This window comes from Bathycoccus prasinos (assembly GCF_002220235.1).
Source record: "Bathycoccus prasinos genomic : Chromosome_9".
Taxonomy (NCBI): Eukaryota; Viridiplantae; Chlorophyta; class Mamiellophyceae; order Mamiellales; family Bathycoccaceae; genus Bathycoccus; species Bathycoccus prasinos.
Window position 1 is genome coordinate 721,272 of NC_024000.1, and position 22,353 is coordinate 743,624.

Below are 22,353 nucleotides of genomic sequence, written 5' to 3' on the forward strand. Positions count from 1 at the left end.
AGAATACTAGAATACATAATCACTGCGTGGGCTTCTTCTTCGCGCTTGCCAGAAACTCTCGCAAATCTGCAAATTCGCCAGAAAACTTAATCGAAGGAAACTCAATCAACTTCGCTCGAATCAATCCTGGTATGCTCAGTCTAGTGAACAACTCCTGCGCATCCGTGCAATCTAAACACATGGCCAACCCACATCCGATGACGCGCTTAAACCGTCGACCGCGGTATTGTTCGTCGTCGTCCTTCGACACCGCCAATGCGTCTCGAATAGTGAACGCGATGTTGCTCTTCAACAACTGCTTCCGCGTTCGATCGCCGCCGAGCGCAATTAACGTCCACAAACACTTCAGTCCATCTGAAACGACGTCGAAATCTTCCATTCGTGCCTCGACGGCGCGCAAAACGAGCAAGGGCAAAATGCGAAACCGTTCGGTTTGTACGAAATGTTTCGCCGTTACGGAGGAGAAAAAATCGTCGGCGCCATTCTCCTCTCCTCCTCCGCCACCGCTGGCGAATTGTCGAATCAGCGCGAACGATGCTCTCGCACACGATGAGGAAGTTTCTCCGTATTTCCGCAAGCATTCCGTGGCGGCGCGTAACCCGCCGTTGTGTAAGATAAAAAACGAAGAAGATGCAGATTCGGCGAGTTTCGTCAGCGCGACAATCGCGCGAAAACTGAACGCCATCTTATCTCTTCGAATGTAATATTCCTTCCGCAAAACTTCTGGATCCTTTTTCATGACAATTTCGGACGTCAGTGACGACAAATTCTTACCCGATTTTGCCAAATCATGTTTGTCTTTTCGGATGGGTGAGTTGAGCATTTGGTTCGCGCGCGTGTTCATCTTGGCTTCCTTCGCTCTACGTTTCGCGCTTAAATCTTCCGAGTTATCGTCGTCGTCTTCTTCGTCATAATCTGAATCGTCTTCATCCAAATCTGTCGATTCGAACGAAACTTCTTCTTCTTCTTCTTTCTTTCCTAAATCCAAGGGATTGTCTTCTATGTTCATCATCATTCGTCGTTCTTCTTTTTCATCAAGCTCTTGCCGCGACGGTGGATCCGTGGCGCACGCGCACAAAACGCGCACCGCTCTTGCTCTTGCCGCGTACAACTCTTCGGAAGTCAAACGTAAATTCGATGAATCGTATTTGGCGTAATCAAACTCATCACCTAATTCGAACGAACTCCGTTCATCGTCGTCGTCGTCGTCGTTATCTTCTGTCGTCTCGTCGTCGATTAATCTCGAGGCTGCCAGCTGTCGCCGTCGTCTCGCCGCTCTATCTTCCTCAGATTCCTCCTCCTCCTCCTCAGCTTCTTCCTCTTCAAACTTCTCTTCCTCCTCGTCTCTTTTGAGCATCAACGTCTCTTCGTTATACACAGCGCGTAACGCTTCCCTTTCCTCCAACCAATCTAAACACTCGTATAAATCCGTCGATTGCAACTCCTCCATGGCCCGTTCGCAATCGTCCAACGCGTAGCCTTGCATGCACAACTGCGCCAAAACGATCGTCCTCGTCTCGTGCGCTCTGTCGAGTTTAATAGGATATTCCATCGCGACGGGTAAAATTGAAACGAGCGTAGTATTCCTATTATTGCGCTTGTTGCCGTCGCTCGACGTCGTCCCGCCTCCCTCTTCTCTTCGTCTTCGCTCTCCTTCGTATCCTCCCTCTTCCTCTTCCCCTCTTCTCGCTCCGCTAACAAAAGCCGCCGCTTCGTACCTCTCCTTCCCGATCTCGCTCTGTAACATCCTATACGCGTTCGACAGTTTCTTCACCCGTTCTTTCGCCACTCTGAGCTGCTCCCGGTCTCGCCTGAGCGCGTCTTCAATCATCAACTCCGTCGCTAAATCTGGATCTCGCCTCAAATCCATCAGTTGCGTTCGTAACGTTTGACACTCTTTCTCGGTTATCTTTAAAGCGGTCACCGCGTTTTGCATCGCCGCTTTCGCTTGTAACGTCAACATGTGGTTGGCTCTCGTTTTCGCCTTGAGCGCGTTCTGCGCGGCTTGCATCGCGAAATCAAACTCCGTCTTCGTCACGTACGACGCGTTCTCATTTGTAGTGCTCTTACTCTTACTATTCGTGTCGCTAAAAATAACGTTCACGGAATTCGCGAGCACTTCCAACGCGTCTTCGTTCTCGTTGTTCGTGTTCTGCACGCTCGTCCCTCCAACGGAGGACACCGAGGAGGATCTCCCCCAATCGGACAACGTTTTGGTCGTCCTGTCCTCGTCTTCGATGAAACGCAACGCGTTATTTTTCCGTTCCCACAGAGTCACGTTTTTGTTGTTGCTCTTTTTGTGTTCCCGTCGCTTCTCTTCTTTACGCGTCGTCATCAAAAGTGGTTTATTATGTGTCGTTGCGTGTGAAATGGCGACACGTTTGGTATGGTGTTGAAACGCAGAATGTGCTTCATTTAAAGGCTCTCTCCTTTACGAAAGAAGAAGTCTCTCTCACACGCGCTCTCTCTCTCTCTCTTTACGAAGAAGCGGAGAGGAAAAAGCGTTTTTTCATCGTCGAGAGTTGTCGTCGTCGAGAAAGCAATATTAAGAAGTTTAAGAGAGAAAAGAGAGAGAATTGGAATTGGAAATTACCCGCGCGAGGAAACATCTCCGTAAGAGCAAAAGCTCTTGAAGAAGAAGAGAAACGAGGAGGATGTCGAGAGGAAACGAACAACAACAACAACACGAAGACCACCGATCAATGCTAACGAGAATACAAAGGGAGGAAGGAAAAGGAAACCAATTATGCGCGGACTGCCCGACCGGGAACCCGGACTGGGCCTCCGTGTCCAACGGATTGTGGCTCTGCTTGGGGTGTTCGGGCATACACAGGAGCTTAGGCGTGCACGTGTCGTTCGTGCGGTCGATCACGATGGACAGTTGGAACGCGAAACAGGTATCTCTGATGAAACACGGGGGGAACGAAAACATGAACGCGTATTTGCGGAAGAAAGGGAACATAGGGAAACACACGCCGGCGAGAGAGAAGTACAATTCGAAATGGGCGGAGAAGTATCGCGAGAAGTTGAAGGAGAAAGCGGAAGGGAGAGGCGGCGGCCTCGACGGGGAAGAGAAAAAGAAGAAGAAGAGTAAGAAGAAGAAGAGTAAGGAGAAGAAGAAGAAGAAGAAGAGCGAAGAGAGCAGCAGCGGCGAAAGCGAAAGCGAGAGCGAGAGCGGATCGGAGTCGGAGTCGGAATCGGAATCGGAAGAAGAGGAAAACGTGATGTTTCCGAGCGCGTACGGGAACTCGAATTTTACCAAGAAGAAGACGAAGACGAAGACGAAAGAGAAGAAGAAAGTGGTGAAGATGGAGTTGCCAAAATATAACGCGCCGGTGGTGATGACGACGACGACGACGGCGACGACATCGGCGGTGAATTCTATGTTTGCAAACACGACGAGCAGCGGCAAGCCGAGTTTGCTGGCGACCGGTAGCGGCGGCGCGACGAAAAAGAAGAATCAACGCAAGAAGGATTACGACGAGGAGGAGGAAGAGGACGGGTGGAAACCGCCGCCGCCGCCAAAACCTCGAGGGTTTTGCGAAGGGAAGTTTTTAGGCGGCATATCCGCCGAAGAATGGGTGAAACATTTGAAAACTACCCCGGACGTGCAGGATCGGACGTACCATTTAAAAAATATGACCGCGGAGGAACGCGCCGTGGTGGTCGCGGCTATGAGTGGTGGCGGGATGGGCGCCGCGATGGCCGCGCACGTGGATGTTGTGAAAAAAAAGAAGCAATCGTCAGCAACGTTGGCAACGTTTGATCCGTTTGCAAAACCAGACGACGAAAAGGCGTTGAGTAGTAGCAATGACGACGAGGAGAGTAGCGACGAGGACGAATCAGAGGACGCGAGCAGCGACAGCGACGGGGGCGGAGGTAGTAGCAGTAGCGGCGGAAATAGTAGTAGCGTAGAGGATATCGAAAACAGTTCGGACGAAGACGACGACGAGTTTGCCTCGAGACGTTTGAGCAAGAAGATTGGCAAGGGCGATGACGACGACGAGGAGGATGAAGAAATCGGATGGAAAATCTCCGCGGATACCGTAGAAAAGAACAAATCGATTAAACACAAGAAAGCAATCAAGGAAGTAAAAGCGCCGATAGAACCTAAGAAAAAGGAGAAGAAGAAAGAGAAGAAAGAGAAGAAAGAGAAGAAAGAGAAGAAAGAGAAGAAAGAGAAGAAGAAGAAAACGACCGAGAAATCCTTAGAGGAGGAGCTGGAAGAACGCATGCGTAAAGCGGCGGAATCGGCGAGGGCGGAAGCGCAAGCCAGAATCGCCATGAACAACGGGTTTCAAGACACGGCGTCGGTGTACGCGGCGCCGACGAGTGTAAAGAAAGGGAAAAAGTCATCAACTGTGCAACCAGATTATAACGAACTTTTCCCGTCTGGAGGTGGTGGCGGCGGGGGTTACGGCAACGGCATGTCGAGCTCAAAACAATACGATGGGTTTGGCTCGCAACCGTACTATCCCGCGCCTGCGCAAGGCGTGAGTTTGAACACCGCCGTGGCGAAAGCGAACGAAGCCGCGAACAAAGCGAAAGGCTGGTTGAGCGGGAAACTCGCGGGTTGGAGCGATAGTTTGAACGGACAACAGGGCATTGATCAACGACCGGGTAGTGGTGCAACGAATACGACAAATAGCGCGAACCCGGGCCAATCGTTCCAGCACCACCCACCCGCGCCGAGCGGCTGGGGAGGCGGCCCCATCAATTCTGGACAACCAGATTTGAGAAAGTATGGCAATCATCAAACGGACGATCGATTCTGGAACGACGTGGCGCCAGAAAAAGTCAAATCGAAAAAGAAGAAAAGTAAAAGCAAGAAAACCGAGGACGAATTCGCGAATAGCGTCAACGGGCTGGCCGACGCGTTCGGCGGCCAAGCGAACATCGACGATTGGTACGATTAGTACTTCACGCTGAATTTTGGTACCTTGAAGTACCTGCTACGTACACGCGTAAAAGTTAACACTAGTACTAACATAATACTATTTTTTTTACAATATTTTCTTTAACCTTCTTAGTACCTAAAACTACCGCCGAAAGAATGAAAATGGTCTGCGCGGTGGCGGGTCCGACCGTATGTTATCCGGCATATCGCGAGGCGCGTTCCATGCCTTGTTTATATTTCTATGTAACGTCTCGCTGCCTTCGTTCCCGGCTCTTCCCCGTCCGGCGAATATAATCGACGTCGAAGGGATAATCCCGTACAAGCCCGGAAACGAATCTAAAAATAACTGATCCCCGGGTCCTTCTAAAATATCCCACGCGTCGAGCAGCACGTGCAACAGAGCCGTCGCACCTAATTCCAAAGCCGCGTACGCCACGATCGATCCACCGATACGTTTCGCCCACCACAATCGAGAGCCTTTCCTCCAAAACGCCTCGAACCCGGACATTTGTCGAAATCGAACCCTCAAATCGCCCCGACTCCCTTGATTTTGACCGTTCGTCGTCGTCGCTTCAATCCCAGTGTTCACGTCCATCCTCGGCTTGGAGATGTAAAACCCTTCCCCAACGACCGTGTGCCACTTGTCTTTCCCTCTTTCCACCGCGCCTTTGTTCACCTTTAATTGTATCTCTCTGCCGTTCAAGCCTTTGATTATTTTCACCGCGCCTTCCTCGCACTCTTTCCTCGTCAATCGAATCAAGGCTACCACATCGTCTCGTTTATTCTCGCTCCTCGAAAAAATCTCGTGCGGTTTCTCCCGAATGACAACCGCGACGCGTTGCATTTGACTTCCGTCGCTTCGACAGTACATCGTATCGCCGTCTCGCGCGTTTCTCGGAACGACCACGCGCACTCGCGCGACGGACGGCACCACTCTCTTCCGTATAAAATCCGCCTTAAAAACCGGAACAGATTCTACGTATACTTTATTCCCTTCGAATATATCTTCTAAAGTTACTCGAACGACTCTCACCACGCACTCCGCGATGCCGACTCTCGCGCAAAACAGCCTTCGCTCCAAATCTTGCGAGGAAAATTGGTCCTCATCATCACCGAATACGTCGTATCCATCATCCTCCTCCTCGTCCGAATACAAGTTCCTCCCGGACATCAAACCTTTCCCACACATTCCTCGCATTCTCTCGTCGTATTTCTCTCTCTCCTCAGGGTCGGATAAGCACGTGTACGCGACTGAAATCTTCTTGAACAGTTCCGTTTTCTCTTCCTTTTTCCCTTTCTGCGCGTTCGTTCCTTCGTCTCCGTCGTCGTCTTTGACTTTGTCCGGGTGATACTGAATCGCGAGTTTGTGGTACGCTTTTCTGATTTCCGTTTGCGTCGCGACAGGCGAGACGTTCAAGACGTCGTAGTAGGTTTTTTTCTTCATTTTCGAAGAGGAGTGAGTCCTTCTTCTCGAACGAGTTTCCGTCGTTTCCCTCTTTCGCGTAAGTGACGGATTCCTCACTTGTTGTATTCGTTCATAAGGACGAAGGAAAAGCACACGCAAAAAGATGGCCACAAACACCTTTGAGAATACCACGAATGCGACGCATACTCACCACCACAAAAGAAAAGTCGGCTACCGACGCTCGTCCAAGTTCGCTTTGGACGACTTATTCCTCGATTCCGATTCCGACGACAAAGATGATTCTTCGCCTCCGAGTCGAGAACAAATCGCCGCCGCATCTGCCGGTCTCGACTTCGAACGCGTCTCGTTCCTCGAAAAGAAAGACTTCGACACGCAACTCAGAGACGGAGGGAACAGCGAGGCGCATTATTTAGGCGTGAGGAATAAGATATGCGCCATGTGGCGGAGAGATGTTCGGAGGCGATTGGACGTGACAGAAGTGATCGAAGAGGTGAGAAATTACGAGGAGAAGATGATTCGAGACGTGTTCGATTGGCTGGAACGGAACGGTGGAGTGAACTACGGAGTTTTCACGAAAGAAAAAAAGGAGGAGGAAAAAGAGGAGGAAAAGGAGGATATGGAGGGAGAAGCCGTGGTCGGATCCAACGCCCCTGCGATCGAAATCATCGACGACGCGACCGTAACGAAAGAGTTGATTCGATTGCTGAAAACGTGCGACATGAACGTGATGACGGAGAAGATGATTCGGAAGAAACTTGGGTCGGAGGAGTGTTTGAACACGGATTTGAGCGAGAAGAAAGGGTTGATTAAGGAGGTGGTGACGAAGTATTTAACGGAAGGCGCGGAGGCGTTTGACGGGTTGTTCGAGGAAGAAGGGAAATCGAAGGAGAAGAAAGACGACGACGACGAAGTAGACGACGGCGGGGATGAGATTACTTTCAAGTGGAGGTCACCGCCGGCAGTCGAAGAGGGGAAAATACATCCAAACATACGGGAGAGAGATGTGGATACGTCGAAACCGGTTATAATCATCGGCGCCGGACCGTCCGGTTTAGCGTGCGCGAACCAGTTGAAATCGAGAAACGTCCCGGTGATTGTTTTAGAGGCGAGAGATCGCGTCGGTGGGCGAGTGTGGACAGAAAGAGAGACGTTTTCCGCGCCGGTGGATTTTGGCGCCTCCATCGTGACCGGTACGGAACCGAACCCGAAAGCGAGAACGGGTATGCCGTGGTTAGGTATTCGCGCGGATCCTTCCGCCGAGGTCAGCTCGCAAATCGATTTGAAACTCGTCGAGTTACGTCCAGGGTGTCCTTTATACGACGGCAAAGACGGGAGTTTAGTCGCCGGCGAAAAAGACGCGAGAATTGAAAAGTTGAGAGACTTGTTGATGGACGAAGCGAGAGAGACGGTGGAGGCGCGAGGCGAAGACGCCACCGCGGATCTCGGGTTGGGCGAAATAATTGAAGACCTGACCAAAGTCCATTTCGAGCGCGAGTATTTAGAAGATACACTGAGAAAGAAACAACAGGAACAAGAAGAAAGAGGAGAAGACGATGACAACGACAACAACAACAAAAACGACGACGACGACGACGACATGAACGACGAGAAGAAACAACAAAAGTTGGAGAAAATCAAGCAGTTTTCCAAAGACGATAAACGATTGCTCGATTGGCACTGGGCGAATTTAGAATACGGATGTTCTGCGAAACTCGGGGACGTGTCGCTACCGCACTGGAACCAAGACGAAATGTACGGCGGGTTTGGCGGGCCGCATTGCATGGTGCGAAACGGCTACGGCCAAATCACCGACGCGTTGGCGAGAGAAATTGAAAAAATAAGTGCAATTAAACTCAACGCGATCGTCAAGAAGGTGACCGTCACGAGCACGAAAAACCCATTCGATGGCGTCAACGTGGAGTGCGCCGATGGTACCATCTACGAAGGCTCCGCGGTGGTGTGCACGGTACCTCTGGGGTGTCTAAAAAACGACGACGTCGAGTTCGTTCCTGAATTATCCACCGCGAAACGAAATGCCGTCCATAGATTAGGTTTTGGAAATTTGAACAAGCTGGTCATCGAGTTCGAAGATCAGTTTTGGTCGGACGATCGCGATTATTTCGGTGTCGCCGTAGACAGCGACGACGAGTCGAAAATGAACAACCGCGCGCGATGTTTCATGTTCTGGAACTTGAAACCAGTTTGTGGCGAAAACATGTTGATCGCGTTAGTCGCAGGCTCGAACGCGGAAGATACCGAGAACAACGTCACGGAAGAGTCGCAACAAGAACTCGTGAATTTAGCCGTGGAACAGTTGGCGAAAGTGCACTTCAACGGCGACCAATCGAAAATCAAAGTGAAAACGGCTAAAGCAACCGCGTGGGGTAAAGATCCATTTGCGCGAGGCTCGTACTCGTACGTAAAGAAAAGCTCTCGAGGCGCCGCGGATTACGACGAATTAGGTCGTCCAGAATTGAAAGGACGCTTATTCTTTGCCGGCGAACACACGTGTAAAGAACATCCAGATACAGTTGGCGGTGCCATGCTCACCGGATGGCGAGCGGCGAGACAAGTTTTGCGTAAACTCTCCGGCGAGGAAGGTAAAATCTTCGACGAAGTCTTCGATCTCGAAGAGATGCGAAAGAAAGCGGAGGAAGAAGCTCGACAGGCGGCGTTAATGGAAGACTCCGATTACGACAGCGAGCTGGAAGGTGAAGACTTTGAAAAGATGAAGGCGGCTATTGAGCGCAAACGCGAGGCGGAAGAGCGAGCGAGGAACCAAGTCGTCGACGCGGACGCGTTGGCCGGGAGAGACGAAGCGAAATCGGTGTATAAAATTTCCATGACGGTAGATTCGTCCGCGAAGACGAACTCTATTGGACTCGCTTTGGCAGAAATTATGGTTGAAAATGAAAACCACTACGCGTTGAAAACGGGCGCCGGAAAACGCGCGTTGATGCACGCCGTGTTATCACTCACCAATGCCGAAAAAGAAAAGTGGGCGTATGGAAAACACAACGGATTAGCGACGTTTAACGAGTGGTTGAGTAAATTTGCCAAGCGCGCGCGACGAGATGGCGACGAGGAAGACGCGATGACCGCGTTGAAAGTCATCCGATCGATTCCGTTTGATTTCAAGTTGATGAAGAAATCGGGCGTGCCATTAACCATCAAAGACTACTTCCAATCACACGAAAACGCGGGATTAAAGCAAACGTCTAAAATGATCACTCGAGAGTGGATGCGTTTGTTAGCGCTCGGTGGCGATAAGACGCGCATGTCCGTCGGCGGTGCCATCTCGCCGTACGGAAACGTGTTAGCGCCAAAGCAAAACAACAACATAACGACAACGCTTTTGAATTCGATTAAAAACAACGGCATGAACACCATCGCGAGCGAAGTTGCGAAAGAAACCACGAATATCGCCAACGCGCTTTCCGACAAAGAGCTTCTCGTCTTGCACGAAAAGCAACGCAAAGAGGCGAAAGAAGCCGCCGAACGAAAACTTCGCGACCAGCGCGAAGCGGTCGTCAAAGCCGCATCGGATCTTCCCGAAGGCCAAGCTGCGCTCGCAGCGCGACAAGCCGCGGAGCAAGCTAAATTAGACGCCGAACGTGCGATTCAAGCCGCCAAGGAAGCAGCGCAGACCGCCATGGATCATCATAACAACGACACGGATTCCGACGAAGATCAAGTCATGAACATGAACATTTCCTCCTTTGAAGATTTTCAAAACGCCGCGAATTTGAAACGAGAGAAAAAGAGAGCGAAAGCGAAGGCGAAAGCGGCGAAACGGGCGAGAGAAGACGCCGAGGACGCCGCCGCTTTGGGCGAAGACGACGACGACGATCTTTTGAACGCGAAGAAGAGCAAAGCCAATTCCGCCGACGCCGACACGCTCACCGAAGAAGCTTACGAAGAACGCGTGACCAAACAAGTCACCAAATACGTCTTCGAGCAACTCAGACTCAAACGAGACCGGAACATTCTCACGAAGAAACAGTGTAAAAAGTACGAGGAAAAAATCGTTCGCACGGTCATCGACCACGCGAAATCGGAGTCTTCCGCGAAACTCGACCCGCTCGTCGCTTTCATGACCAGTCAACGCAAAGAGAAGATTAAAAGTCTCGTGAACAAATACGCCGTCGTCGGACAGAAAGAAAATGAAACCAAGAAGAATACTAAGAAAGAATAAGACTGATAGAGAAAGAAAGAGAGAAAGAAAGACTCGTACTATTAACCTGTAGTATCCATAAAACCGCACGATGTACCCATGACATATTCGTTCTCGCGAAAGTCTCTCTCGCAAAATCCACACCCCTACGTACAAGTACTAAATATCGCTCTTTCATCATCACAAAAACAACTCAAAGTAAAGCTTGACCTGAGAATGTCACCATCACAGGAAGGAGAACGAGGAGGATTCAGCGGTGCCGTGAAACTCTCGTCCTCGTCTTTGAACGATTACATCGCGCCTTCTCAGGCGTGCATCATTCCTCTCTCATCCGATGGTAATACACTCCTCGTAAACGACGGGTTACACGACGCCGGAGAAGGGGACGGCGGGGAAATCCTTCTCCGCGCAAAACGAGGAGCGGAAAACAAAAAACGATTCGACGTTGCGAAGGAAGACTTCAGCAAAGATGGGAAATCGATGATAAAAGTGTCCTTATCCGATTGTCTCGCGTGCTCTGGGTGCGTCACCAGCGCGGAAACGGTCTTGATGGAACAGCAATCGGTGGAGGAATTTTTAGGCCAAAATTTCTCCTCAGAAGGAAACATCCAACCAGTAGGAGGGACCCATGATAGAGGAAGAGGAGGAGGAGGACGAAGAAGAAGATTGGTAGTAACACTCTCTCCGCAATCCACGGCGTCGTTGGCGGTGAAATATAGCGTGAAATACGAAGAGATGTTGGAGAAAATGTGCGGGTTTTTTAAGACGCATTTTAACGCGCGGGCGGTGTGTAGCAGTACCGAGGCGCGAGCGGCGTCGCGGGCGAGATACGCGAAGGAGTTTACGGAGAGGAAGAGTAAGTCGTCGGGGTTGTTGCCGATGATTGCGTCGGCGTGTCCTGGGTGGGTGTGTTACGCGGAGAAGACTGAAAACGCTTTGCGAGATGTGAATCTTTTGGCGAAAGCGAAGAGTCCGCAGGCGATTGCCGGGACTTTCGCGAAGAAGGGAAGAAGGGCTGCTTTCTCGGAGGATACAGAGGAGGAGGAGGAGGAGGAGGAGGAGGAGGCGTATCACGTGTCGGTGATGCCGTGCTTTGATAAAAAGTTGGAAGCGAGTCGAAGGGAATTTAAGACGAAAAGAGAAGGCGATGTACTTGGACAAGGAAAAGATGATGATGTTGACGGCGTCAACGAGACGGATTGCGTGTTGACGACGACGGAGGTTGTGGAGTTGTTGGAGAAGAAGTGTAACATCGTGGACGAGGCGGGCGTGAGGAGTTTGCCGAGCGCGAAGATTGATTCGATGTTTGCGTCGTGGTTTAGAACGGAGGATATGATGGACGTCGAAGAAGACGAACAAGAAGATGCACTTCTGCCACCAGCCTTTGCGGCAACCTCCGGCGCGTACCTCGAATACGTCTTTCGCAAAGCGGCGAGGGATCTCTACGGCGTCGATCTGCGAGGCAAAGATTTAGAGTATAAGACGCTGACGAACGCGGACATGCGCGAAGTGGAATTGAAAATCGAGGGCGAAGTGAAACTAAAATTTCTCTTAGCGTACGGGTTTCGAAACGTCCAAAACGTCACCAGGGCTTTGAAAAGAGAACCGAACAAGTGGGATTTCGTGGAGATGATGGCGTGTCCGAGCGGATGCGCCAACGGCGGCGGGCAAGTGCCTCCAAAGCAGTCGTATTTGAACGCCAAGTTGTTGAAACGGGTAGAAGAGGCGTACATGGAAGGCGAAATTGAGAGCGAGCGCAGAAATCTACACTCAGCGGCGGTGAAGAGTCTGATTACGTCCGCGGAAGAAAACGGCGACACTTTATCGGCGTACGATACGACTTACAACGCGTTGGCGGCGTCCAATGATATGAAGAAAAAAGTCACGATTGCAAACGTGGATAATTGGTAGAGAGACGATAGATTAGCTCTCATAGATTCAAATGTAGTTACCATATAGTACTAGGAGGGACGTAGAAGTAATTGAAAAATAAAGTAAAGTCGTTTCATAACACATACCGTACTAAAGCGCGTTGTCTAATTTATCCTCCTCGCTCGACGCATCGTTCCTTCCTCCTTTCACTTTTTCTATAATCATAGGCACAAGTTTTCTTGAAGCAAACACCGCGAAAACGCTGCCAAAACCTACGATCCATCCAATCCACCATCTGTCGTCTAACAAAACCACCGCCACGGAAACGATCATTTGCACTATTTGCATCGGACCGCCAAACTTTAAAAAGTTTGCAAACACGTACCCGCCAGGGCCGTACACCATCAAGTTCGTCTGGTATCCAAACGGCGACATGAACGATGCCGACGCGGCGAGCATTAATAGAAAACTCATTTGTGCGTTTGGGATGCCTTGCTGTTCGGCAGACTCAGCGGCGATGGGATACATCAACGCCGCAGCGGCGTTGTTACCGACAATGTTACACAGAACAACCGTGGCGAGGTATACGGCGACTAAAATACCGGGTTTGCCGGTGCCCAAAGCGTTGCCGGCGGCGACTAAATTTTGCGCGATGGCAGTGGCGACGCCGGATTGTTCCATAGCCGCAGATATACCAAAAGCGGCTGCAATGGTAACGATGACTTCCCATTTCACCGCAGCCCTCGCGGCTTCTTGCGTCAAACATCCAGTCGCTAACATGACGCCAGAAGCTAACAACGCGGCGACGAACAAATCGAGCGCGCCGGCGACAAAGACGGCAATCATGACAACCGCGGTACCCAGAGATGGCAATAACTTGTCAAACTGCGGCGGTGCAGAGTCTTCAATCTCAGAAACTAATGCAAATGCAGCGTCGCGTTTATGGTTCGATAAAAACGACGTCGAAGTGTCCAACAACAAAACGTCTCCGGCTTGTAAAACGATGTCGCCGATACGCGCTTGAATTCTACCGCCAGATCGCTGCACGGCGATGATCACCGCATCGTATCTGGTTCGGAAATGCGCGTCTCTGACTGACTGTCCTTCCAAAATCGAGTGTTGCGAGACGACAGCTTGCACGAGTCGTCGATCGGTTTTACGAATGGACAATTTCGCGACTTGGTCGTCTTGCGGCACCATGCCCGGGATGCGTCGAAGCGTTTGCATGCCGCTCATGTCCCCGGCAAACCACAAAACGTCTTCGCCGCGCAAAACGGTTTCAGGATCGACAGTTTTCGTGACACCTTTCGCCCCACCTTCTTGCATAGCCGTGAGAAACAGACCCGGTGTGTTGACCAAATCAACGCCTCTAATGGTTTTCCCGTCTAAAGCGCCTCCGGCGACCACGCGCATGGGAATCGCAAACTCGCTAAAATTCAAATCCTGCGCATCCGCCAATAAAACTTCCAAGTCGTCCCCGCAGGTAAACTCCGACGTGTTTTCAAATCCCTCCACGTCGCTCAAGTTGGTGAAGCTCGTGTCTAAATTACTCTTCGACTGCGATCTGCTTGGCGGTTTCATATCGCTTCCGCTCAAATCGCCCTTTGACGCGCTTCGGAAAATACCACCCGGCGAAGAATTGCTCTGCGCCAATCGACTCTTTTTCGTTTCTTGTTGAACTTTTTCGCGTTCTACTTTCGCCTCCTCTCGTTCTCTCTTTTGTTCCAACAGCGGCGAATCTTCCGCCGCGTGTAAAACCAGAACGTCGTTGTGTTGAAAGATAATTTTGCCTAACCTGTTTTCAGCTACATTCGAGGACGTGCTCGTGCTTCCGGCTCTTTGCACCGCCATGATGGACGCTTTGTATTTCCTTCGAAACAGCACTTCTCGAGGGGACATGTCGATTAATGTCGATTTCGCCCCTATTCTCGCCCGCAGAACGAAATGCTTTTTTACCGCCAACGATTGTTGTCGGTTATCGATGTATTCGTGCGACTGTTTTCGCAACATAGATTGTTCGTCATCACCGTTCGCCGCGCTATTGCTGTTGTTGTTATAGTTGTTCTCGTTACCGTCGTCGGTAAACTTCCGCAACAACTTTTCGTAATTATGCACGTCCACGGACGCTCTTCGTTGCAGTTCCGTTTCGCGTTTACGATGCTCGTACCCTAGACCGACGATGGACGAATCGTCTTGGAACCTAGGCGAGCCTCCTTGCTGCGACGTCGGCGTGTTCACTCTGCTCGAGTCCTTTTTCGCGCCGCCGCCTTTCGCGAACTCTTTATTACCACCATCACTGCTACTACTAAACGGATCCCCCGGGCCGGCCCATTTCGGACTCGGATCTAAACTATTTCCTTGACTCCCTCCGATCGATACGCTTTCCGGAAACGCGCCTCCAACCATCTTCTCCTCCACGTCGTGCGTCAGCGGCACCAACCCGTGCTCTTCGCACACTTCGCCGATTTTATCCACTAACCCGGTAAAAATCAGAACGTCGCCAGCTTCCAAGAGAAACTCCGGTTGCACCGCGCGCATCACCACGTCGCCTCTCTGCACGCTCACTAAATACAAACCGTTCAATCCTCTCAAAATAGCCACGGGTGAATCCACCACCGGACTTCCTCTCGGTACCACCGCACCAACCGTTAAATCTTCTGAATCGTTCATATCTCCGTTGCCGTTCCCAGAATCTTCTTTATTCTCTTTCTTCCCGCCCGGTAATAAAAATGGACTCGCCACGAGCATGTAACACAATCCGCTCAACAACACCGGCACTCCGTATTTACTCAACTCGAACAATCCAATCGCTTTTTCCTCCGGATATCGTTCTTTTCTCATCCCGTCGACGACTAAATTCGTGCTCGTTCCTATTAAAGTGCACGTCCCACCTAAGATTGATGAAAACGAGAGTGGGATGAAGAGCTGCGCCGGCGAAATCTTACACTTTCGGCACCATTTTTGGACGATTGGAATCATAATCGCCACCACCGGGGTGTTGTTCAAGAACGCGGAAACGATGGCAATGGGCATCATCAACCTCAATTGCGCGTCTGCGACTGACTTAGGCGTCCCTAACAGCTTCCCCATGTAATAATCCAACGCGCCGGTGTTTGATATCCCACTCGCGACGACGAATAAACACGCCACGGTGAGTAAACCTTTGTTGGAGAATCCTTTCAAGCCGCTCTCGATGGGGACGATGCCGGCGGCGAGCTCTAAAGCGAGCGCGCCGAGCATGAGTACATCCGGACCGGCGACGTTTTTAAGAAGCAAAACGAACATGAGGAAGACGACGGAGACGCAATACCATCCCTCCCAGGTGGCGGAACCGTGGTCGGTCATTTTTACGGCAAAACGTGAATAAATATGACGAGTGCGTTATCCCTTTTTCTTTCCCAAGAGAAGGGTGTTAAACTAAAAATGTAGAACGAGAAGTAGAATACAACGACGCGTAATTAAAGATTTTTCCTCCGGATGGCGGAAACTTTCATCCTCACCGGACTCTCCGGCCGCAACGTGATTCCAGCGGCGTCTTTAGGAAACCCGCCGCCTTTCGTACCGGGTGAGTTGTTGTTGTTGTTGTTGTTGTTGTTGTTGTTGTTCGTATCAATATCATCGGGTAAATCAAACCGTCTCTTTTCGCAGGAACACGCGAGGAGAATGATCGCTTCTAACATGGCGAATTGCGCGCCGATGCACGCGCGCGGGCCCGCGCCGAACGGGAAGTAGGTGTTTTTGTACCCCATGCCTCGTAAAGCGGTTCGAGCGTACGGTTGGTTCGTTTCCGGGTCGAGGGCGAGCCATCGGTTCGGGTCGAACTCGTTCGGTTTACTCCAGTATTGACCGTCGCGGTGAGCGAGGTACGGACTGACGAGGATTGTAGAGCCTCGCGGGATGTCGTATTTGTTATTCTCGTCCAAGTGCACGTCCGAGATGGAGTTTGAGCGACCGACTATGTACGCCGGCGGTTTCAGACGCATGGTTTCTAAAATGATCGCCTCGGTGAACGGTAAGTCTTTGATGGATTCAAACGTCAACTCGGTTTGCGCGATAATTGTTTCCGAGTCTGGTTCTTTGCAGTTACCGTCGTCGTCGATGACTTCTTCCGCGATCGTGCATTCTTCTTGTTCTTTTTCTAAGGGGATTTTCTTCAACCTTTTGGAGGCTAAAATGCGCGCTTCCGTCGCTTCTTTCGCGATGCGTTCGCCAAAACTTTCGTCTTTGGCGACAAACGCCACCGCCCACGATAACACGATCGCGGAGGTTTCTTGACCGGCAACGATTAAGGTCATCACTTCGTCGCGAAGTTGTTTCCTGGACATTTTCTTTCTGTTAGTATTGGTGACGGCGTCGTCTTCGTCGTCGTTGTTAGAGGAGCTCGCCATCGCTCCTTTCAACACTCGATCTTCCTCGTCTTCGACTAAATCGTCCAACGACGCCGATAATAATCGGTCTAGTAAATCCATCTCTTGCGTCGCACAAGCTATGAAACACGGCTCCTCCATCTCTGCTAATCGTTTATCGATGATTGCGTAGACGGCGTTATCGAGCCGATCCACCGCGTCGTTGAACGAGATATTCGAGGGTAGAGGAAACCATTCCGGTAAAATCATCTCAATCCCGCTGCTTCTCTTTGCGAAATACTCGAACGCGACTCGAATTGAATCCACAATTTCCTTCCCTTTCGTTCCAACCGCATCTTCTCCAAATAACGTCCTGCAGACTACTTGTAACGTCACCTCGTTAAAATCCTCGTAAATATCCCTCTCTCCGTTTGTTCGCCATCGCGTGCGAATGGTTTCCTCGATGCACTCATTCATCGCTTTCGCGTACGTTTCCACCGCGGCTTTTCGAAACGCCGGATTCGATAATCTCCTCTGCGATCTCCACACGTCCCCATCCGTCACTAACAAACCATCTCCGGCCAATCGACTGGACGGGAAAAACGCCGTTCCTTTCTTCGTAAAGCTCGCCTCGTCGTCGATTAAAACCTGTTTCGCCACGCTCGGTTTGGAGACTAAAATCACGTTTTCCCCAGCCAACCGCAAGCCAGCGACGGGACCGTACCTGCTCTTCACTTTCTCTATAAACTTCAGCGGATTTTGTCCCATCTCGAAAGCGCTATCGAAATCCGGCCCGGGCGGATATTTACTCGAAGGTTTCTCAGTCGAGGTGACTTTTTGGACGAAATCGAGACCAGAGGTGATTGCATCCACGGTCAACGCGAACGACGTCGACGCGGCGCCGAATAACAGCTCTGGCAGTTCTAAATCTTTTGACGCGTTTTTGTTGCCGTTCGAATTATTACTATTATTGTTCGTCGAGGCAGTCGTTTTACTCCGCGGTCGTCGTTTGCCTTTTCTCTCCCCAACTGTTACCGCTGTTTTCTTGTCGCGACCACGAGAAGAAGAAGAAGAAGAAGGTCTTCTTCCGGTATCTTCCACTTTCACCGCGAGACAAAGAAAACGGTGAGATCCTCCTCCCGAAACGAACGTCATCGAACTCGTCGTCGTCGTCGTCGCCGAGAAGCAGCAGAGTACAAGCACCAGAGCGCGCTTTTGCGCGTTAAAAAAGTGACGTCTCTTTTTCCCAAAAATCTTCAATTAAAACGCACGAACAACACATGGGTTTCTTCGGGTTCGGAAACAAATCTACTCCAACTGCTACCAAGCCGCCGCCGGCGACGACGACGACGACGATTCAGACGACTTCATCTTCGGGGGGGTGTCCGTGGAGAGACTGCTCGTGCGGGAGCGGGTGCAAGTGCGGGAGCGGGTGCAAGTGCGGGAAAATCAGAAAGTAGGAGAGAGCGCGAAGAAGGTCTGTCGTTGTGTCGTCGTTGGTGTTCGCCAGAGTGTCGTCGTTTCTTTTTATCATCTATCAAACGACGACGACCAATTTTCCAAGACGATGACGCCGATGGTGACGACCCCGAAAGGTAGTTTAACGCGGCGCCAGCGCGCGCGTCGCGTCGCGCGCAGGGTTTGGCAGAAGATGTCCTTGCCCGTGTTCTTCGTCTTGTTTCTCTTTGGATTCCTCTATTACACGACGAGCACGATCGTGTTGTATGGCAGATTCGAGACGAGCGTGGACGGGACCATTCACCGGTCGATTTTGTTCGTCACCACGTCGTTAGCGCTGTGTTTATACGTAGCTTCGGTGATGTGCGAGGCTGGGAAAGTCCCGGACGGTTGGCAACCGGACATGGAAGATGCGAATAACTTTTGGGAGGTGAAGCGGAAAGGGAAAGGCTTGAAACGTTTTTGCCAAAAGTGCAACGCCTATAAGCCGCCGAGAGCGCATCACTGCAGAGTGTGCCAAAAATGCGTGCTGAGGATGGATCATCACTGCGTGTGGATTAATAATTGCGTCGGGCATAAAAATTATAAAGCGTTTTTCTTGTTTTTATTTTACGCGGTGTTGGCGGTTGGGCACTCGGCGATGATTTTGAGCTGGAACATGGTGGCGAGCGAAAGCGGTAGTGGTAAGAAGAAACTAGCGGCGAGTAATACGGCGGCTGCTGCGGCGGCGGCGGCGACGACGACAGGGAGTAATAGTGATAGTAATGCGTGGGATTGGGACGCAATATGTGAAGTGACGGCGTTAATGGTTTCGTTTCCCTTATTGTTAGCGATCGGTTTGTTGTTTGCGTGGCACGTGTGGTTAACATCGAAGAATTGCACGACGATTGAACACTACGAAGGCGTGCGTTCAAAACTGACGTTGACGCACCCAATTGGAGAGAATGGCGAAAGGACGACGACGACGATTAGTAGCGAAGGCGGCGATGGGAGCAATAAAGCAACTGGAACCAACGCGACCACCACGATTAAGAAAATAGAACATCCGTACAGTCTTGGATTGAGCGGAAATTTAAGAGAAGTTTTAGGCGCGAAGATGCGATACTGGCTTTTTCCAGGATGCAGCATCGACGGCGATGGGCTGAGTTTTGCAAACGCGTACGAGAATTCGGACAAGTGGAAACGCAAAGTCAATCAAGAGTTAGAGTTGTAAGTATTCATCACAGTTATTATTATCATTTATTGCTTCGCTCGCGCCGTGTTAGAGTGTTTCTCTCTGATGTCTTTTTAAAAATCTATTATTATTATTTCTAATTCTTCCATTTATTTAACGCGAACAATCACATCCGGAATATCTTTATCCTCATCCTTCTCGTCCACGGCTTGGACGGTTAACACGACGTATTCCTCTTCGCCATTCTTCCTCTTGATTGGTTCGAACGCTTCTTTACTAAGGCTAGCGCTACTATTCAACGTATCTCGAATCGCATCCACCACGGACATTTTCTCTCGCATAGCGCGTTTTTCTTTACTCATAAATTCCATGTACACGAGCGCAGCGCCGACGCCAACGGACGCTGGTTCCAAACCAACCTGTTCGCGGAAGGTTTGTAAGAAATCTCCGAGCGTGTTCTTTCCAGGAAGAAAACAGTCGATGTCGATAACAGACCAGATTGTCCATTGCAAATCCGGAAGATTTCGACTTCGATTCGTGGTTGTTTCTACAAACGCCGATGGACACTCGGAAGCGACAAAATCGTTCGTGACGACGTTGAAGAAAGAGTTTTGACTGCGACGCTCTTTTTCTTCATTCAACAAAATCTTCTTGATTTCTCTCGAAGCGATTTTTGCCGCCACGAATCCGGCGACTGGATTTTTCCGAGGCAGATCGAACAAAACGTCTCGATGCGTTTCGTACGTATACTTTGGAACGTCGATACGATACGTTCTCGCGCGAAGTAACGCGCACGTTTCCACGAATATCGCATGGTCCCATCGCGCTTTACCGTTTAAGCTTTCGAATCTTCGTAGACTATAATCCCACGTCGGCCTATCGTTGTGATAATTCAACTTGTACAAAGTTTGGGCGGCTAAGAGAAACTCGGTGTGCACTCGTTTCATTTCGGTCTTAAAGTTACTCACCGGTTCTGGAAACCTCTTTCCTTTCTCGTCGCCCCAAAACTTCCCGTCATCTTTATCTCTCGGAAAACTCTCGCGAATGGCGTCTATTTTCGTCTGAAAGAGCTCGACGAATAATCGATTCGCGCGATTCGCCGAATCAGCCTCCACGAAACCTTCATCGTAAACTCTTTCACCTCCTTCTTCCTCTGCTCTTCTCAACTCCTCCTCGTAATGATCCTTTGCTTCCTTCACGAAAACCCTCTCAAATACGTGCCTTGACCACTCCACGCAGTGCGAAAACTGAAACGGGAAATTCTCCAACACGCACGACGGCGCCTTCTCTTTCTTCTTTAAACTACTCTCATCTAAATCTCTCGGCAAACACTCGTAACTCGTCGTGTTTTGTGTCGAATCTACCACAAAAACCGATCCTCGATCGTCTTCGATGCCGACGTCTACTAAAACGACTTTAAACTTCTTACACAACCGATCAATTTTCGCCCGCGACTCGAACGACTCCAGCGCCGAAGCGACGACGACGCGTACTCGAGACTCGTTTTCATCGCCATCATCGATACTCCTACCATGACTTTTACGCGCTACAATCGCGCTCCAAACCTCGCTCTTCTCAAAATCCGCGTCTAAAACGTCCTCTTCCGTGATGAATTCGCTTTTTTCGTCTCCATTCTCCTCGTGGAAAATTCTTCTCAAACATCTCGCCACCAACGCATCCCCTAGCACGTGCACTCTCTCTTTCACACCCTCACCCTCAAACTGCTGCTCTTCCTCTTTCTCTTCGCAAAACCTTCCCACGAAACCATCCGCCTGCGCGTTATACTCGTCGAATTTCGATCGAACTGCGCTCCTCTTTCTCTCCTCCTCGTCGTCCATATTTAGGTCCATCGTTTCTTTGTCTTCATCTTTGTCTTCTTCTTTTCTCCGTCGTTTCGTCGCTCTTTTGTTGTCCGCAAAATCATCAGAAGAACAAGAAGAAAAGGAGGATAAGAGCAAACCAAACGCTCTCAGCTCGTCTTCGTGCGTGCACGGTTGCGCTCTCTTATCGGCTAAAACAACTTCGACGATTTTTGAGGAAGAGTAGGCGTTGCTCTTCTCCTCGTCTGGCATCGTCGTCATCTTTGCGAGTGCAATCCCCTACTTTTGCGCCCCAAGAATGGAGCGATTTCCTCCACTGTTGCGAAGCGAGAAAACATCGAGAGATTCATCGTCAAAATGGTCGTCTCCACGCGCTCTTTTAGCGGGAAAACCAAAACACGAGGAGAACCTCTCTTAACCTTTTCTCAGTGCGTGTTCCTGATTTCATTGGTGAACGTACTCGGGAAACTCGCGGACGTTTTAATCTTAATCCTCGGCCAAATGCCCACGGTGTTGCTTCTCTTAAACGCGAACGACGTGAACTTAACCATCGCCTCGGCGGCCAACATGCCGTTCTACTCGTTCATTCTCATCGGAGTGGTGCGAAGAGTCATCGAGGATTGTTTATACTTCTTCAGCGGGAGATGGTACGGGAAAGATATCGTCGCGTATCTCACCAAAGAGAACAGACGGAGTAAGTGGTTGAAAGTGAGCAAAGCGAAAGTGCGCGAAAGCGAACGCTTGATGCGCCAATACGGAGTCGCCATTTTACTCGTCTTACCGGGAGCGTTGACGTGCTTCGCGTACGGAATGGCAAAAAGAGGCAGTCGGAGGCGAACGTTTTTGTTTTTAGATTCTTTAGGCGCGGCTCTGCGGGTGGTTTTGTTTCGAGTGGCGGGGAAAGGCGCGAAGAAGGCGCTCGGGTTGAGCGCGGTGCGATACCTCGCGGCGGTAGGGATGAAATATAAAGAGCTCGCGATGACAGTTGGCGGGACAGTTTTGGCAGTCATAGGGGCTGGAGTGTATTACTACTTTTACTATTAGAGGTTGATTTCTATATATACACATTATCTAATGCGTGAACTCGTCCGAGGAGGACGATTGCGAAACTTGGTCGTCGTCGTCCTCGGTTTTGTCGCTATCGCTATCACTACTACCGCTTCTAAACTCGCTCTGGAAATCGTGG

The 22,353-nt window shown here is 50.5% G+C and overlaps 10 protein-coding genes across 10 annotated transcripts; 5 read left to right on the top strand and 5 right to left on the bottom strand.

Moving 5' to 3' along the window:
* Positions 1 to 19: 19 nt before the first annotated feature.
* Bathy09g03840 (predicted protein) lies at positions 20 to 2,335 on the bottom strand (the record flags this gene model as incomplete). Its single annotated transcript, XM_007511079.1, has 1 exon — positions 20 to 2,335. One exon carries the CDS (start codon positions 2,333 to 2,335, stop codon positions 20 to 22), a length of 2,316 nt encoding a protein of 771 aa, XP_007511141.1.
* A 319-nt stretch (positions 2,336 to 2,654) lies between these two features.
* On the top strand, positions 2,655 to 4,916 carry Bathy09g03850 (predicted protein; the record flags this gene model as incomplete). The annotated part of the gene is made up of 1 exon (XM_007511229.1): positions 2,655 to 4,916. The coding sequence occupies one exon, from the start codon at positions 2,655 to 2,657 to the stop codon at positions 4,914 to 4,916; it is 2,262 nt and encodes a 753-aa protein (XP_007511291.1).
* Positions 4,917 to 5,039: 123 nt separating this feature from the next.
* Bathy09g03860 (DnaJ (Hsp40) homolog, subfamily A, member 1) lies at positions 5,040 to 6,341 on the bottom strand (the record flags this gene model as incomplete). Its single annotated transcript, XM_007511042.1, has 1 exon — positions 5,040 to 6,341. The coding sequence occupies one exon, from the start codon at positions 6,339 to 6,341 to the stop codon at positions 5,040 to 5,042; it is 1,302 nt and encodes a 433-aa protein (XP_007511104.1).
* A 124-nt stretch (positions 6,342 to 6,465) lies between these two features.
* Positions 6,466 to 10,518, top strand: Bathy09g03870 (lysine-specific histone demethylase; the record flags this gene model as incomplete). Its single annotated transcript, XM_007510939.1, has 1 exon — positions 6,466 to 10,518. One exon carries the CDS (start codon positions 6,466 to 6,468, stop codon positions 10,516 to 10,518), a length of 4,053 nt encoding a protein of 1,350 aa, XP_007511001.1.
* A 78-nt stretch (positions 10,519 to 10,596) lies between these two features.
* Bathy09g03880 (unnamed protein product) lies at positions 10,597 to 12,408 on the top strand (the record flags this gene model as incomplete). The annotated part of the gene is made up of 1 exon (XM_007511055.1): positions 10,597 to 12,408. The coding sequence occupies one exon, from the start codon at positions 10,597 to 10,599 to the stop codon at positions 12,406 to 12,408; it is 1,812 nt and encodes a 603-aa protein (XP_007511117.1).
* Positions 12,409 to 12,519: 111 nt separating this feature from the next.
* On the bottom strand, positions 12,520 to 15,714 carry Bathy09g03890 (divalent Anion:Na+ symporter family; the record flags this gene model as incomplete). Its single annotated transcript, XM_007511031.1, has 1 exon — positions 12,520 to 15,714. The coding sequence occupies one exon, from the start codon at positions 15,712 to 15,714 to the stop codon at positions 12,520 to 12,522; it is 3,195 nt and encodes a 1,064-aa protein (XP_007511093.1).
* Positions 15,715 to 15,827: 113 nt separating this feature from the next.
* Positions 15,828 to 17,870, bottom strand: Bathy09g03900 (cytochrome P450; the record flags this gene model as incomplete). The annotated part of the gene is made up of 1 exon (XM_007511034.1): positions 15,828 to 17,870. The coding sequence occupies one exon, from the start codon at positions 17,868 to 17,870 to the stop codon at positions 15,828 to 15,830; it is 2,043 nt and encodes a 680-aa protein (XP_007511096.1).
* Positions 17,871 to 18,282: 412 nt separating this feature from the next.
* Positions 18,283 to 19,386, top strand: Bathy09g03910 (predicted protein; the record flags this gene model as incomplete). Its single annotated transcript, XM_007511062.1, has 1 exon — positions 18,283 to 19,386. One exon carries the CDS (start codon positions 18,283 to 18,285, stop codon positions 19,384 to 19,386), a length of 1,104 nt encoding a protein of 367 aa, XP_007511124.1.
* A 110-nt stretch (positions 19,387 to 19,496) lies between these two features.
* Positions 19,497 to 21,428, bottom strand: Bathy09g03920 (ubiquitin-activating enzyme E1, putative; the record flags this gene model as incomplete). The annotated part of the gene is made up of 1 exon (XM_007511272.1): positions 19,497 to 21,428. One exon carries the CDS (start codon positions 21,426 to 21,428, stop codon positions 19,497 to 19,499), a length of 1,932 nt encoding a protein of 643 aa, XP_007511334.1.
* Positions 21,429 to 21,524: 96 nt separating this feature from the next.
* On the top strand, positions 21,525 to 22,211 carry Bathy09g03930 (unknown protein; the record flags this gene model as incomplete). Its single annotated transcript, XM_007510945.1, has 1 exon — positions 21,525 to 22,211. The coding sequence occupies one exon, from the start codon at positions 21,525 to 21,527 to the stop codon at positions 22,209 to 22,211; it is 687 nt and encodes a 228-aa protein (XP_007511007.1).
* Positions 22,212 to 22,353: the final 142 nt, after the last annotated feature.